Source organism: Loxodonta africana, chromosome 4 (genome assembly GCF_030014295.1).
Source record: "Loxodonta africana isolate mLoxAfr1 chromosome 4, mLoxAfr1.hap2, whole genome shotgun sequence".
In the NCBI taxonomy this organism is placed as follows: Eukaryota; Metazoa; Chordata; class Mammalia; order Proboscidea; family Elephantidae; genus Loxodonta; species Loxodonta africana.
Window position 1 is genome coordinate 138,750,369 of NC_087345.1, and position 17,432 is coordinate 138,767,800.

The window sequence follows — 17,432 nt, forward strand, 5'->3', positions numbered from 1 at the left end:
AATAGAAGAGTTCAGCAGAGTATCAGGATACAAGGTAAACATACAAAAATCAGTTGGATTCCTCTACACCAACAAAAAGAACATCTAAGAGGAAATCACCAAATCAATACCATTTACAGTAGCCCCCAAGAAGATAAAATGCTTAGGAATAAATATTACCAGAGATGTAAAAGACCTGTACATAGAAAACTACAAAACACTACTGCAAGAAACTAAAAGAGAACTACGTAAGTGGAAAAACATACCTTGCTCAAGGATAGGAATACTTAACATCGTAAAACTGTCTATTCTACCAAAAGTGATCTGTAGATGCAATGCAATTCCCATCCAAAATCCAATGGCATTTTTTAATGAGATGGAGAAACAAATCACCAACTTCATATGGAAGGGAAAGAGGCCCTGGATATGTAGAGCATTACTGAAAAAGAACAAAGTGAGAGGCCTCACACTACCTGATTTTAGAACGTATTATACCACCACGGTAGTCAAAACAGCCTGGCACTGATACAAGAACAGATACATAGACCAATGGAACAGAACTGAGAACCCAGATGTAAATCCATCCACTTATGAGCAGCTGATATTTGACAAAGGCCTAAAGTCAGTTAAATGGGGAAAAGACAATCTCTTTAACAAATGGTGCTGGCATAACTGGATATCCATCTGCAAAAAAATGAAACAAGATCCATACCTCACACCATGCACAAAAACGAACTCAAAATGGATCAAAGACCTAAATATAAAACTAAAACGATAAAGATTATGGAAGAAAAAATAGGGACAATGCTAGGAGGCCTAATACATGGCATAAACAGTATACAAAACATTATTGACAATGCAGAAGAGAAACTAGATAACCGGGAGCTCCTAAAAATGAAACACCTATGCTCATCCATAGACTTCACCAAAAGAATAAAAAGATTACCTACAGACTGGAAAAAAGTTTTTAGCTATGACATTTCTGATCAGCATCTGATCTCTAAACTCTACATGATACTGCAAAAGCTCAACTACAAAAAGACGAATAACCCAGTTAAAAAGTGGGCAAAGGATATGAATAGGCACTTCACTAAAGAAGACATTTAGGTAGCTAACAGATACATGAGGAAATGCTTATGATCATTAGCCATTAGAGAAATGCAAATCAAAACCACAATGAGATTCCATCTCACTCCAACAAGGCTGGCATTAATCCAAAAAACACAAAATAATAAATGTTAGAGAGGTTGTGGAGAGACTGGAATACTTATACACTGCTGGTGGGAATGTAAAATGGTACAACCACTTTGGAAATCAATTTGGCGCTTCCTTAAAAAACTAGAAATAGAATTACCATTTGAGGAATTCCACTCCTTGGAATAAGAAATAAGAGCCTTTACACGAACAGATACATGCACACCCATGTTCACTGCAGCTCTGTTTACAATAGCAAAAAAATGGAAGTGACCAAGGTGCCTGTCAGTGGATGAATGGATCAATAAACTATGGTATATTCATGTGATGGAATATTATGCATCAATAAAGAACAGTGACGAATCTCTGAAATGTTTCATAACATGGAGGAATCTGGAAGGCATTATGCTGAGTTGTTTAGTCAGTTGCAAAAGGAAAAATATTGTACAAGACCACTATCATAAGAACTCGAGAAATAATTTAAACAGGGAAGAAAATATTCTTTGATGGTTACAAAAGGGGGGAGGGAGGGAGGAAGGGAGAAGAGTTTTCACTAATTAAATAGTAGGTAAGAACTACTTTAGGTGAAGCGAAAGACAACACACAATACAGGAGAGGTCAGCACAATTGGACTAAACCAAAAGCAAAGAAGTTTCCTGAATAAACTAAACACTTCAAAGGCCAGCGTAGCAGGGGCATAATAAAATCTATTAAGAAAACATCATGCATCCCACTTTGGAGACTGGTATCTGCAGTCTTAAACGCTAGCAAACGGCCATCTAAGATGCATCAATTGGTCTCAACCCACCTGGACCAAAGGAGAATGAAAAACACCAAGGACACAAGGTAATTACAAGCCCAAGAGACAGAAAGGGCCACATGAACCAGAGACATCAGCCTGAGACCAGAAGAACTAGATGGTGCCCGGCTACAACTGATGACTGCCCTGACAGGGAACACAACAGAGATCCCCTGAGGGAGCAGGAGAGCAGTGGGATGCAGACCCCAAAGTCTCATAAAAAGACCAGGCTTAATGGTCTGACTGAGACTAGAGGGACCCCGGTGGTCATGGTCCCCAGACTTTCTGTTAGCCCAATACAGGAACCATTCTCAAAGCCAATTCTTCAGACAGGGATTGGACTGGACAATGGGATAGAAAATGATACTGGTGAAGAATGAGCTTCTTGGACAAAGTAGACACTTGAGACTATGTTGGCATCTCCTATCTGGAGGGGAGCTGGGAGGGCAGAGGGGGTCAGAAACTGGCAGAATGGACTCAAAAAGAGAGAGTGGAGGGAAGAAGTGTGCTGTCTCATTAGGGGGAGAGCAATTAGGAGTATATAGCAAGGTATATATAAATTTTTATATAAGAGACTGACTTGATTTGTAAACTTGCACTTAAAGAACAATAAAAATTAAAAAAAAAAACAACCATTCAATTGGCAGATGTTTTGTTACATATATTTTTACCAAAATAAAAAAGAACAAAACAAGACAAAAAAAAAGAAAGAAATTAAAGACAAAAAGTGTTGCTGGGGTCAAAAACAATGAAATGTTTTCCATGTTTTATTGAGTTAGTAACCTGGATTTAAAAGTGTGAAATAAAAACCTATCCCCAAGTCCAAAAAACAAACAAACAGGAGTGAGTGGGATGGGAGACATATTGGAGGGTTTCGAGCTGGGCGTGACTTAAATTTTAACAAAATCACCTGGGCTGTTGTGTCAAAATAGACTAGGTAGGCAAGGGTATAAATGGTGGCTCATAATTATTTCTATATCATTTTGGAGTTTCACAAAGGGTGTTCACATTCTTTTTTACATTTTATTTGTACAATAATCCTGGAAAGTATTAAAATAAATAGTGTTTTCCCCATTGTACACATGAAGAAAACGAAGCTTCTTAGAAATGTCCTGTTACAGCTCATAAATGAAAGTGAGGGCTAGAATCCAGGTCAGCAAATCGTGTAGATTTTACCTTCAAAATTCCTAGAATACTAGCTTTCTCCTCCATCGTGGGAGAAAGAGCTGGAGAAAGATTAGAAAATACCTAGAAAATCCTATGCGGCAATTCTACCCTGTCACATGGGGTCTCTCTGAGTCAGAATTGACTCCGTGGCACATAGCAACAACAACCCCCCTGGTGCAGGTCATCTTCATCTCATGGCTCCTAGCTAGCCTCCAGTTTCTACCCTTGCCTCCCTAGTCTATTTTGACACAATAGCCCAGGTGATTTCGTCAAAATTTAAGTCACGCCCAGCTCGAAACCCTCCAATATGTTTCCCATCCCACTCACAGAAAAAGCCAAAGCCCCTATAATCTCTTCCAACACTCTGTGTAATCTATCCCCCATGGCCTCTAGCTTCATCTCCTGCTTCTCACCGACTCACCTTGCTCCTCGCTGGCCAGCCCACTTGCAGTCCCTTAACCACTTTAAACACAATTCCACCTCTACCTAAAACGCCTGCCCATGAACCTAAAATAAAGGCCCCACCTTTATTTTACATGAAATGCAAAAGAAATGTGAACACTCTTTGTCCCACCAAGAGTCTTTGCACTTGATATTCCTTCTACCTAGAGTGTTCTTCCCCCTGACATCTTAATTCCTCATTCCCTCACCTCCTTCAGATCATTGCTCAAAGGTCATCTTATTAAGACCCTATTTAAAATTACAATCCCCAATCTTTAAGACTCCCAATACCCACCCCACCCCCTGTTTTATTTTCTTCATAGCATTTATCACCTTCTAACATAACCCATTTTACTTATATATTTGGTTTATAGTCTGTAAGCTCCATGAGGGCAAGGATCTTTGTTTCTATATGTTATCATATCCTTAGGAGTCCCTGGGTGGTACAAATGGTTAAGTGCTCTACTACTAGCTAAAAGTCTGGCGGTTCAAACCCACTCAGAGGAAACTTGGAGGACAGGTCTGGAGATCTGCTTCTGAAACGTCACAGCCTTGAAAATCCTATAAGACTGAAACCTGTTGCTGTCAAGTCGATTCCAACTCGTAGCGACCCTATGGAGCTGTTCTATTTCACACACATGGGGTCACCATGAGTCAGAATTGACCTGACAGCAACTAACAACAACAACCATATCCTCAGTGCCTAGAACAGAGGCTGGCATGTAGTAGAAGCTCAGTAAATATCTGTTGAGTGACTGAATACTAGTCAAGCGTTGCTTCAGCACACCCAGAAAAGCATTCTCTCACCATGGCAGGCCTAAGAATGTCCTGAAGAAAAAGCCCTAGGCCTTAAGCAAAAGTTTTTAGAAGAGAAACCCCACTGAGATCTAGATAAAATTTTCACCATCTGATATGTTGGTTGTCAAGGGTGATTTCATATATATAATAAAGAAAATAATAAAATAAAACAGATTTTGAAGCTTGATTCACTCAAAAAATATTGCTTATGATGTAGCCAATACAGTGCTAGACACAAAGACTATAGAGATAAAGATACCTTTCCTGCCTCAGGAACTTACTGACTAGTGGGCAAACCAGACCAATGAACAGACAAAATGTAAAGTCAGTGCCACAACAGGGCGAGGGGTCAGTGCAGATACTACCAGAGACAGTTGAGAAGAACCTAGTGCAAGCTTAAGGTATCAGGGGAGCTTCCCAAGATTTAACTTTTCACTTGAAAAATGGTGGCAAGACGGAAGTGGTGGCAGAGATTGGCAAGGGAATGCCTGGAAAGGGAGCAGAAGGTAAGATGGGAGAGTGATAAAAGACAAGTGTGAGGAATAAGCTGGAACCAGGCCACAAAGGGGCTGGAATAGCACGCCATAGACTGAGTAACTGTTTTTTGCTGGCAAGTAAAGAATTGAGACTCCACTTCAGAACCGAATAACTTACCTGAGCAAGAAAAAGTTAATCATGGCTACATTCAAGTTTAGAAGCCCTGGTGGCACAGTGGTTAAGCACTCAGCTGCTAACAAAGGTCGGCGATTTGAACCCACCAGGCACTCCACTGGAGAAAGACATGGCAACCTCCTTCCGTAAAGATCACAGCCTTGGAATCCCTATAAGGCGGTTCTACTCTGTCCTACAGGGTCACTATGAGTCAGAATCAACTCAATGGCAATGAGTTTACACCCAAGTTCAAAAGGATAGGGCCTCATTAACAGGGAGATACTTGGATAATGGGAGTAAGATGTAGCGCTGAGAATCCAAACAAACACATCCAATATGCTTTCCCTCTGCACTGTCCTGTAGGGTAGCCACTAGCCACATATGGCTATTTAAATTTAAATTAATTGAAATTAAATAAAATAAAAAATTCTGTTCCTCAGATGAACTAGCCACATTGCAGGTGCTCGATAGCTATGTCGTGGCTAGTGGCTACCATATGGTATAGGGCAGAAAACATTTCCATCACCACAGAAAGTTCTTTTGGACAGCGCTACCCTACATATTTTTATTTTATTGTTATTTTCAATACATTAGGCTCGGTGGTTCTATTGCCATAAGTGGCTCTTAAGAGACTCATATGAGTCTTACAAACTGTTGTGGATTGAATTGTGTTCTCCCAAAATATATGTTGGAATCCTAACCCCTATACCGGTGGCTACGATCCCATTTGGGAATAGGATTTTCTTTGCTGTGTTAAATGGGACCATATCAGTGTAGAGTGCATCCTAAGCCTAATCACTTCTGAGTTATAAGAAGAGCAGATTAGACACACAAGCAAGCACAAATGGGAGAAGACAGATGCTACATGAGGATCGCCAAGGAACCGAGAAACACTGGGGCTACAGAAGCTGAAAGAGAGAAAGATCTTTTCCCAGAGCCGACAGAGAGCCTTCCCCTACAGCCAGTGCCCTGAATTTGGACTTCTAGCTCCCTGAGCTGTGAGAAAACAAACTTCTGTTCTTTAAAGCCACCCACTTATGATATTTCAGTTAAAGCAACACTAAGAAACTAAGACACAAGCAAAGGAAAAAATTAATTGCTATTATGAATTATACTGCTGACACACAAAGCTGCTTATTCCCTGGTTAAGTACAGATGGATCGTGATTTAAAAAGACCTAAAATAGTAAGAAGACATGAGAAACAAATAAGCAAACAACATACACATATAGCAAACAAAACAAATTGTAAATTGAAATAAGCAAATGGCTAACCTACATAAAAAGAAGTCAGTTCTATTGGCATAATACAAGAGTTGAACATGGTTTTTAAAGAGACTGACACTTTATCCATGATGCTGGTAAATTCTGGCTCTTAACCTTGACATAAGTTTATGACAATCATCTCTCCATGATTTATTCCACAGGTTTCTAGAGTGTACTGAGGTAAGCCTGGGTGTTGGGTTGCCTGGGATACAAGCACAATCTGACTTCTGGTTAATGTGGCGAGCAGGAGGAGGAAATGGACTCTCTGGAGATGGACTTACCTGTATTCCACTCGTGGTGGCAGCTTCCCCAGGGAAGGTCAACGGTGAAACTGCTAAAGAGGTAGAAGAGGGCCCAGGCCAGGACAATGATGTAGTAGACGTTGAGGAGGATGACAATCACCTGGGAGGCATAGCCGATGCCTGTGGGAGAAAACTGCAGAATTGGACTAGGAATAGTGGGCAGATTTCTCACACACTGTCTGTCCTTGTTTAGGAGAGGGTTTGAGCTCTCTGTCAGTGTCCTCAAACAGGAAGTGCTGGGTCCAGGCTCCTGGCTCTCTCCTCTCCCACCCCAGCACCCAGAAGTGTGCTGCCCGAGCCCCAGCAACCCTTCCCAGGGACTTTTCTCCCTCTGTCTTCTGCTGCACTTTCATTTTCACTAGGTTCTGAAAGTTCACTGATCCAAAATTTTTTAGGAATTTGTACGGCTAACTCGGAATCGACTCGACGGCACTGGGGCTGGGTTTTAACTCCAAGATGTGTCCTGGAATTAGTCTGATATATTTCTGAAATGTATAAAAACAAGTTAAGATCAGGAACAGAGAATTCACAAAAAGAAAATACGAATAGTGAAGAAACGTCCTTAAAAAATATTCATCCTCCTAGCAATTATAGGCGTGAAAAATGAGATGATAACGAGGTACCATTCTGATCTACAGCCCCAGCAAATGTTGACAAATGATATAACTCGGTGGTTTCCAAATTTGCCTGCATATTAGAACTACCTGGGGATACTTAAAAATTTTCAATATCTAGGCCAGACTCCAGATCAATTAAACCATAATCTCTGGCATCAGTATGTTTTGAAAATCTCCAGGTGATTTCAATGTGCAAACAATTTTGGGAAACACCGATAGAACCCAGAGTGGTTAAAGATAGAGAGAAAAGACATCTACTCATGTCTAGTGACGTGGTAAGTCAGTATAACATTTCCATAGGACAATTTAATAAACCAAATCGAGAGACTTCAACTTGATTACCCATTTGATCTTGTTATCCTAACCCTGGGAATTTATCTCGAACAGATAATTCCAAAAAAAAGGAGGGGAAAAGCTATCTGAACAAATATACATTACAGCAGAATTGAGAATTTGTGATTTACAAACAGTAATTGGATATAAGCAAAAAAGTCTGATAGCAAAGCACTGCTAAGTAGATTAATATATAGACACTTGATAGAATTTTATGCAATCATTAGATGATTATTGTTGTTGTTGTTAGTTGCCATTGAGTTAATTCCAACTCTTGATGACCCCAGGTGTGCAGAGTAAAACTGCTCCATAGGGATTTCAAGGCTGTGACCTTTCGAAAGCAGGTCGCCAGGCCCGCCTTCTGAAGCACATCTGGGTGGGTCTGAACTGCCAAACTTTTGGCTAGTAGTTGAGTGCTTAACTGTTCCACCCGGGGATCCCTGATCATTTTGTAGAAAATGGAAAAATAACACTAACTGAGAAACAGAGAACAGAAACTGTGCATATTCTATATTAATAGATATATAAACTCTATATATAGAGAAAGAAATGTTGAAATAAAACAACAAAAACTGGAAACAACCCAAATGTCCTTCAGTGGGTGAATGGTTAAACAAACTGTGGTACATTCATATCATGGAATACTACTCAACAATGAAAAAGGATTGATCTCAAGGGCATTTTAGTGAAAAAAGCCAATCTAAAAAGGTTACATACTGTATGATTCGATTCCATTTATATAACATTCTCAAAATTACAAAATTATAGAGAAGAGATTAGTGCTTGCCTGGGGTTAGGGAGGGCAGAAGGGGAAGAGGGTGAGTATGACTATAATGGGGCAACATGAGGGAGGTCTTCGTGGTTATGGGACAGTTCTATATCTTGCCTGTGGTGGTGGTGGTCACACAAATCTATACACACGATAAAATTACAAAAAGGGAGACACACACGAAAATGAGTGTATGGAAAACTGATGAAATCTGGAGAAGGTCTGTAGATTGTACCAAAGCCAGCTTCCAAGTTTTGATATTGTCTTACAGTTATGTAAGATGTTATCATTGGGGAAAACTGGGCGAAGGGTGCACAGGACCCCTCTGTACTATTTTTGAAACTTCCTATGAATTATTATTTCAAAACAAAAACTTAAAGAAAGCCCTATATATAAAGAGAGAAATATTGAAATAAAACACCCTAAATTTTAAATAGTTATTGTGTTAAAATGGTAGCACTATCAATGGAATATTTTTCGTTCAAAATTCTCTTTTAACACTAAATAGATAATAGATAAGCGGTAACTTTGGTGAAGGGTAAGACAGTACACAATACTGGGGAAGGCAGTACAACTTGTACAAGGCAAGGTCATGGAAGCTCCATAGACACATCCAAACTCCCTAAGGGACTAAATTGCTGGGCTGAGGGCTAAAGGCTATGGGAACCAAGGTCTCAGGGAACATCTAGCTCAATTGGCATAACATAGTTTATAAAGAAAATGTTCTACATTCTACTTGGGTGAGTAGCGTCTGGGATCTTAAAAGCCTGTGAGTGGCCATCTAAGATATTCCACTGGTTTCACCCCTTTGGGAGCAAGGGAGAATGAAGAAAACTAAAGATACAAGGGAAAGATTAGTCCAAAGGACTAATGGACCACTTCTACCCCAACCTCCAGCAGACTGAATCCAGTACTACTAGATGGTGCCCAGCTACCACCACCGACTGCTCTGACAGAGCTCACAATAGAGGGTCCCAGAGAGAGCTGCAGAAAAATGAAGAACAAAATTCTAAATCACAAAAAAAAAGACCAGACTTAGTGGCCTAACCGAGACTGAAGAAATCCTGAGAGTATGGCCCCAGACACCCTTTTAGCTCGGCAATGAAATCACTCCCCAGGTTCACCCTTCAGCCAAAGATTAGACAGGCCCATAAAACAAATCGAGACTAAAGGGGCACAACAGGCCAGGAGCAAGGAATGAAAGGCAGGAGGGGACAGGAAAGCTGGTAATAGGGAACACAAGGTTGAGAAGAGAGAGTGTTGACATGTCGTGGGTTGTTAACCAAAGTCATAAAACAATATGTGTACTAATTTTTTTAGGAGAAACTAGTTTGTTCTGTAAACCTTCATCTAAAGTACAATAATAAATAAATACTCTTTTAAAGTGTTTCATAACTGATTAAATATATTTTTTAAAAATAAATATGCTATATATATATGTATATATAAAAACCCATTGCTGTTGAGTTGATTTTGACTCATAGTGACCCTACAGGACAGAGTAGAACTGCCCCATAAGGATTCCAAGGAGCAGCTGGTGGATTTGAACTGCTGAACTTTTTAGTTAGCAGCTGAATGCTTAACTACTGTGCCACCAGGGCTCCATATATATATATATATATATATGTATATAAACCCCATAAGTATATATATGCATATATAATATATATAGCTAAAATATCTTTGCACACTACTTATTTAACCTAAAGCCTTTGCCCATGTCTCTACCTCCACCCATCTACCCATCTCTTCATGACCAGTTTATTAGCTAAGTATGTGACTCATAAGAGAAGGGTTCAACATAAAGACACAGGATCTTGTCTCAATCTCAGCACTGCTACTAATAAGCCAGCCATTCCAAATAAGGTTTATAGCTGCCAGTGTTCATACCCTGGAATGAGGTACAGAGTTACTCACCCTCAAAGATGGGGCAGATCTTCCTCCAGGCTGTGACACCTCCCTGGCTAGTGTACTGACCCAGTGCTGTCTCCAAGAGGAAGACAGGAATGCCGCAGGTAAAGAGGAAGATGAGGTAGGGGATGAAGAATGCACCTGTAGATGGGAAACAGGTTGTCCATTACCTGGTACTATCCTCCTCATAGTCCACTTTCACCTCCTCCCATTACCACCCTATGCTGTCTGTCAGGATCTTGGAGGGGGACATCTGTCTGGATGTCTGGAGCTGTAGCAAGGATCGAGAGTTACCAAGTTATCTAAGATCTAGTCAGTTCCGTGTCTTTTCCACTGTAAAATTTCAGTCTATACCTACCAAGGTTTGCTTACCTTCAAACATCAATTACTGCCTGTCTTAGTTTCTTAGTGCTGCTGAAACAGAAATACCACAAGTGGGTAGCTTTAATGATCAGAAATTTATTTTCTCATACTTTAGAAGGTCAGAAATGTGAATTCAGCACTGGCTGTAGGGGAAATCTCTCTCTCTGTCCACTCTAGGGGAAAAAAATCCTTGTCTCAGCTTCTTTAGCGCCAGCATTCCTCGTTTCCTTGGTGATCTCCACATGATATCTATCTTTCTCCTGTTTGTGCTTCCTTGACTCTGAGTCAGAATCAACTGGATGGCAATGGGTTTTGTCTCTGTGTCTATGCTGTTCTTTGTATCACTCAGAAGTGATTACATTGAGGGCACGCTCAACACTGTTAATGCCCTCATTGACATAACAGAGAAAGCCCTATTCCCAAATAGGATTAATCCACAGGTATAGGGATTAGGATTCCAACACATATTCTGGGGGGACACAATTCAATCCACAACACTGCCTAAATAACACATAACTTGTGCCAGTAGCAAAGAGCTCCTTGAATAATGGATATCAAAGGGCATTAACAGTCCACAGTCTGTAATTCTTTTCAAGGAAGTGATTGCTCTAATGTCAGTTAGGAAATTCTATCAGGCTGAAATCAAACTTCCCATTATAAATCTTTTCTGCTTTTGTTTTCACAATCATTGGCTGAGACAAGTCTACCAAAGCCAGAAGTGCTGGTATCTTCTCCACCATGTACCTCCATCTACTGGCTAAGAGGACAGGGGAGTTCCTAGGATAGAGCACCAGAGAGGGGAGAGTTGCACCAAGATGGGATTCTCAATATCTGAAGAGGATCCCTCTCAAGCATTCACCTGAGTACTGGTTAGTGTATACGTGTGAGGAAACTACCTAGGGCAAGGAAAAGAACCATCCCAAAAGAGAAAGAGTAATGGTGTACAGTGCTCACACAGGGCTAGGAAGAGTGACTATTCCTACCACCAAGACTGATTAACCTCAAAATTCACAGGGCCAAGGCATTGGGTAGAATACCCAGAGTGTTGCCTCGGTTGTGGAGGATAATTAGCTTCAGGCTGAGCCCTACTCCAGTCTTGCTTAACAACTCTTAAAAGAGAGACCCAAAACAATCAAGTAACTTCACTAGTCCCAGAACAAAGCTCAAGAATATTTATAGAAATACAAAAATATCAGCAACCAATAAGGCAAAAATCACAATGTCTGGCATCCAATCAAAAATTACCAGGCAAGCAGAGATGCAGGAAAACATGACCCATAATGAGTAGATAAACCAATCAATTGAAACTGACATAGATTTTAGAGTTGACATACTAAAAAACATTGCCATTCAGTTGATTCTGACTCATAGCAACCCTATGTGTTAAAAATCATTATTATAACTGTATTCTGCATATTCAAAAAGTTAGGTAGAGACATGGAAGATACTTTAAAAAGGCCCAAATCAAACTTCTATGGTAAAAAAATTACAATGTGTGAGATAAAAAATACATTGGATGGGATTAATGGCAGATCAGACATAGCAAAAGAAAAGATTAATGAGCTTGATCCATAGCTGCAGAAACTATCTAAAATAAAACACAGAGAGAAAGGATAATTTTTAAAAAAGAAGTGACCATCAGTAAACTGTGAAACAACATCAACCAGCCTAATATATGTGTAATTGGAACACTTGAAGGAGAGAAAAATGTGGCAGAAGGGGTCAGAAAAAAAGTATTCTAAAAAATAATGGCTAAAAACTTTCCAAATTTGATGAAAACTATAAACCCACAAGCCCCAAGATAACAAATAAAGAAGACTAAACCAAGGCATATCATAATAAAATTTATATCATAAAAAAGCTAGTGATAAAGAATTTTTAAGAGAAAATCTTAAAAGCAAGACATTATGTACAGTAAAAAAAAACAGTAGAACAAAAATAATGATGAAATCAAATTTTTCATTGGAAACTATTAAAGTGAGAAGACAGTGACAATGAAACTCGTTCATTAAAGCATTGAAGGGAAAAAATGGTCCACTAAGAATTCTATACCTAATTTGTTAGAATTCTAATAAAAATATTGTTCAAAAATGAACGTAAAATAAATACTTTTTAAGACATGCAAAACCTGAAAGAAATCATCACCAGCAGGTCCTCACTACAAAAAATGTTAAAAGAAGCTCTTCAAGCAGAAGGAAATGATAGCAGATAGCAATCTACATAAAGGAATAAAGAGCACTAGAAATGACAACTACATAGGTAAATATACAAGATTATTTATTATTCAAATCTCTTTAAGGGATAACTGACTGGTTAAACAAAAATAATAACAATGTAATGTGAGGTTTATAACATATGAAACAGTAAAATGTATAAAGCACAAAAGTAAGGAGAAAAGAAATTAAAGTATACTAAAAAAAAATTTTTTTTTCCTATTGTGAGACTCACGGAAACCCTGGTGGCGTAGTGGTTAAGTGTTATGGCTGCTAACCAAAGTGTCGGCAGTTCGAATCCACCAGGCGCTTCTTGCGAATTCTGTGGGGCAGTTCTACTCTGTCTTATAGGGTCGCTATGAGTCGGAATGGACTCAACGGCACTGGGTTTTGGTTTATTTTAAGACTCTTATATGTGAAATGATGTATTACTTGAAGGTAAACTGTAATAAGTTAAAGATGTATACTATAAAACCTAAAATAACACAACAAAGAGTTATAATTAATAAGCCAACAGTCCCAAAAATGGAATCAATTAAAAAAATCCAATTAATCCACGAGAAGCTAGAAAAGGGGAAACAAAGAACTGGTAGGGCAAATAGAAAACAAATAATAGGATGATAGATTTAAACCTAACAGTATAGATGATTGCACTGAATGTAAATGATTTAAATATCCCAATTAAAAGGCAGAGATTGTCAGATTGGCTTAAAACAAAACAAAATAAAAAAGCAACTATATGCTGCCTAAAAGAAATGCACTTCAAATATAAACACACAAATAAGTTAAAAGTAAAAGGGTGGAAAAAGATATGCCATGCTAACACTGATCAAAAGAAAGCTGGAGTGGCTATATTAATATCAGACAAAGTAGACTTCACAGCAATGAATATTATCAGGGATAAAGAAGATCATTTCATAATGATAAAGAAGTCAATTCTTCAAGAGGACATAACAATCCTAAATGTTTATGTACATAATAACAAAGCTACAAAATATACGAAGCAAAAACTGATAGAACTGCAAGGACAAATAGATAAATTCTTAAAGTCAAAGGTATCAATAGTCCTCTCTCAATAATTGATCTAATGAGTAGACAGAAAAATCAGTAAGAATATAAAAGATTTGAACAATTATATCAACCAACTTGACCTATTTGACACTTATAGCATATTCAGTAACAGCAGAATACACACTCTTTTCAAGTACATATGGAATATTTACCAAGATAGACCATATTATGGGCCATAAAACAATTCTCAATAAGTTCAAAATAATACAAGTCATACAAACTATGTTCTCTGACAAAATTAGAAATCAGTAATAGATATTTGGAAAATTCCCAAATATTTGAAAACTAGGTAACACACTTCTAAATAACCATGAATCAAAGAAGAAATCAAAAAGAAAATTAGAAATATTAGTATATTGAATGAACAAAAATGAAAACAACATAGCAAAATTTGTAGGATGCTGTTAAAACAGTACTTAGGTGGAGATGTAAAGCACTAAATGCCTATTATTATAAAAGAAGAAATGTCTTAACCTCTACCTTAAGGAACGAGAAAAAGAAGGACAAATTAAACCAAAAGTAAGTCAAAGGAAAAAGTAAAGATCAGAGTAGAAATCAATGAAATATTAAAGAGAAAATCCATAAAAACAAAAGCTGGTTCTTGGAGACAATGAATAAAATTGACAAACTTCTAGCCAGACTGATCAGAAAAAAGGAGAGGATACAAATTACCAATATTACAATGAGAGGGGTATCATCAGTGCAGGTTCTAGAAATATAATAGGATAATATGGAAATAGTATGAACAACTTTATGCCAATGCAATGAACTAGATGGAACAGACAAATTTCTTGAAAAACACAAACTACCAGAGCTCACTCAAGGAGAAATAAATAACCAGAATAGCCCTATATCTATTTTAAAAATTGATGGTTTTAGTTAAAAGAAAACTCCAGTTCCAAATGACTTTGCTAGTGAATTCTACTGAACATTTAAGGAAGAAATAATACTAATTCTTACACAAATTCTTCCAGAAAATTGAAAAGGAGGGAATGCTTCTCAATTCATTCTACCAGGTCAGTATTATCCTAATAACAAAAGCAGACAAAGACATTACAAGAAAAGGATACTACAGAACAATATCTCTCACAAACATAGCTGTAAAATTCTAAACAAAATTTTAGCAAACCCAATCTACCACCATATGAAAAGGATAATATATTATGCAAATGGGGCTTATCCCAGGAATGCTGAGTTGGTTTAACGTTCAAAAATCAACGCAATCCTAACATAGTTCATAAAGAAAATGCTGTACATCCTATTTGGATGAGTAGCGTCTGGGGTCTTAAAGGCTTCCAAGCGGCCATCTAAGATACATCTATTGATTCCATCCCGTCCAGATCAAAGGAGAATGAAGAAAACCAAAGACACAAGGAAAATATTAGTCCAAAGGACTAACAGACCACATGAACCACAGCCTCCACCAGCCTGAGCCCAGGAGAACTAGATTATGCCCAGCTACCACTACCGACCACCCTGACAAGAATCACAATAGAGGGTCCCAGGCAGAGTAGAAGAAAAATGTGAACAAAATTCCGACTCGCACACACACAAAAACAGACTTGCTGGTCTGAGAAAGACTGGAGAAGTCCCTGAGACTATGGCCCCGGACACCCTGCTAACTCAGAAATTAAACCACTCCCAAAGTTCACCTTTCAGCCAAAGATTAGACAGTGCTATAAAACAACAATAACACATGTGAGGAATGTGCCTCTTAGATCAATCAAGTATTAAAAAAACCAAATGGGCAACACCTGCGCAAAAGCAAAGACAAGAAGGGACAGGAAAAATGGATGAAATAACACAGGGAACCTAAGGTGGAAAGGGGGGAAGTGCTGGCACATCGAGGGGATTGCAACCAATGTCACACAAAAAAAATTGTGTATAAATTTTCAAACAAGAAACTGATTTACTCTGTAAACTTTACACATATAAAATATACACAATAAAAAATTTTTAAAAATCAATGTAATTCATTATACTGACATATTAAAAAGAAAAACCATATGATCATTTCAATAGATTCAAAAAAGCATTTAATCAAATCCAACAGCTATGCCTGATAAAAACTCTCAGTAAATGATGACTAAAAGGGAACTTCCTCAACCTGATAAAGGGCATCTATAAAAAACCTATAGCTAACATCATATTTAGTGGTAAAAAATTGTTTTGCTCCTAATATGAAGAACAAGACAAGGATGTCTGCTTTCATCACTTTTATTCAATTGTACTAGAGATTCTAGCCAGGTAAATAAAACTAAAAAAGAAAAAGTTATCTAGAGTGGAAATTAGGAAATAAAAACTGCTTTATTCACAGATGACCTGCCAGTCTATGTAGAAAATCCTTTGGAATGTACAAAAAGCTGTTAGAATTAATAAGTAGGTTTAGTAAGATTGCAGGATACAAGGTCAACATACAAAATCAACTGTATTTCTAAATACTAGCAACAAACTATCAGAAATTGAAATTTAAAAATCAATACCATTCACAATAATATCAAAAATATGAAATATTTATGAATAAATCTGACAAAAGATGTGAGATACATGTTCACACACAATTACAAAACAATGCTGAGAGAAATTAAAGAAGACCTAAATAAATGCAGAGACATTCCATGTTCATGAGTCAAAAGACTCACTATTAAGATGTCAATTCTTCCCAAACTGATCTACAGATTCAATGCAATCTCGATCAAAATCTCAGCAGAATTTTTGGTAGAAATTGACAAACTGATTTTAAAATTTATACGAAAATGCAGAGGACTGAAAATATCCAAAATAGCTTGGAAAAAGAACTAAGTTTTAGGCTCAACACTCCCTGGTTTCAAGACTTATTAAAAAAGCTATAGTAATCAAGACAATGTGGCATTAATAGTTGCCAAAATACATAAATGGAGCAGACTAGAGCCCTGCAATAGGCCTATGTGCATATGGACAACTGACTTTTTACAAAGGTGTAGAGACAAATTATCAGAGAGCAGATAAACTTTTCAAAAAATAATGCTATAACAAGTGGATACTTATATGCAAAACAATGAATATTATACTATATATAAAAATTAACTCAAAATGGGTCATAGACCTAAATGCAAAACCTGAAACTTCTGGAAGAAAATGTTGGCAAAAACCTTTGTGACTTTGCATTAAACCCATTTAAAAAACTCATTGCCGTAAAGTCGATTGCAACTCACAGTGACCCTATAGCATTAAGCAAAGATTTCTTACACATGACAGAAAAAGCACAATTCACAAAAGTACCAATTGATAAACTAGACTTCTTCAAAACTTAAAATTTCTACTCTTCAAAAGATGCTGTTAAGAAAAGGACAAGACAGACTGGGGAAAATATCTGCAAAATGCATATGTGATAAAGGACTTGTATCTGGAATATATAAAGAACCTTCAAAACTGAATAGTAAGAAAACAAACAACTCAAGTTTAAAAATGGGCAAAAAATTTGAACAGACATTTCACCAAAGAAGATACATGGATTTCAAACAAGTGCATGAAAAGGTGCTCAACATCGTTAATCATTAGGTGGTTCAAACAAAAGCAAC

General features: G+C 37.7%; 1 protein-coding gene across 2 annotated transcripts in view; it reads right to left on the reverse strand.

Annotated features, from left to right (window-relative positions):
• Window positions 1–17,432, reverse strand: part of SLC6A13 (solute carrier family 6 member 13) — a 58,361-nt gene that overhangs the window by 21,253 nt on the left and 19,676 nt on the right. Inside the window, exons 2-3 of one of the 2 annotated variants that reach the window (XM_064284753.1) lie at window positions 10,232–10,366; window positions 6,575–6,715 (exon numbers count right to left, since the gene is read on the reverse strand). The exons of the other annotated variant lie outside the window; for it this stretch is intronic. Coding sequence (XP_064140823.1) covers window positions 6,575–6,715; window positions 10,232–10,366 — 276 coding nt within the window. The remainder of the gene's footprint in view (window positions 1–6,574; window positions 6,716–10,231; window positions 10,367–17,432) is intronic. 2 annotated transcript variants of the gene reach the window in all.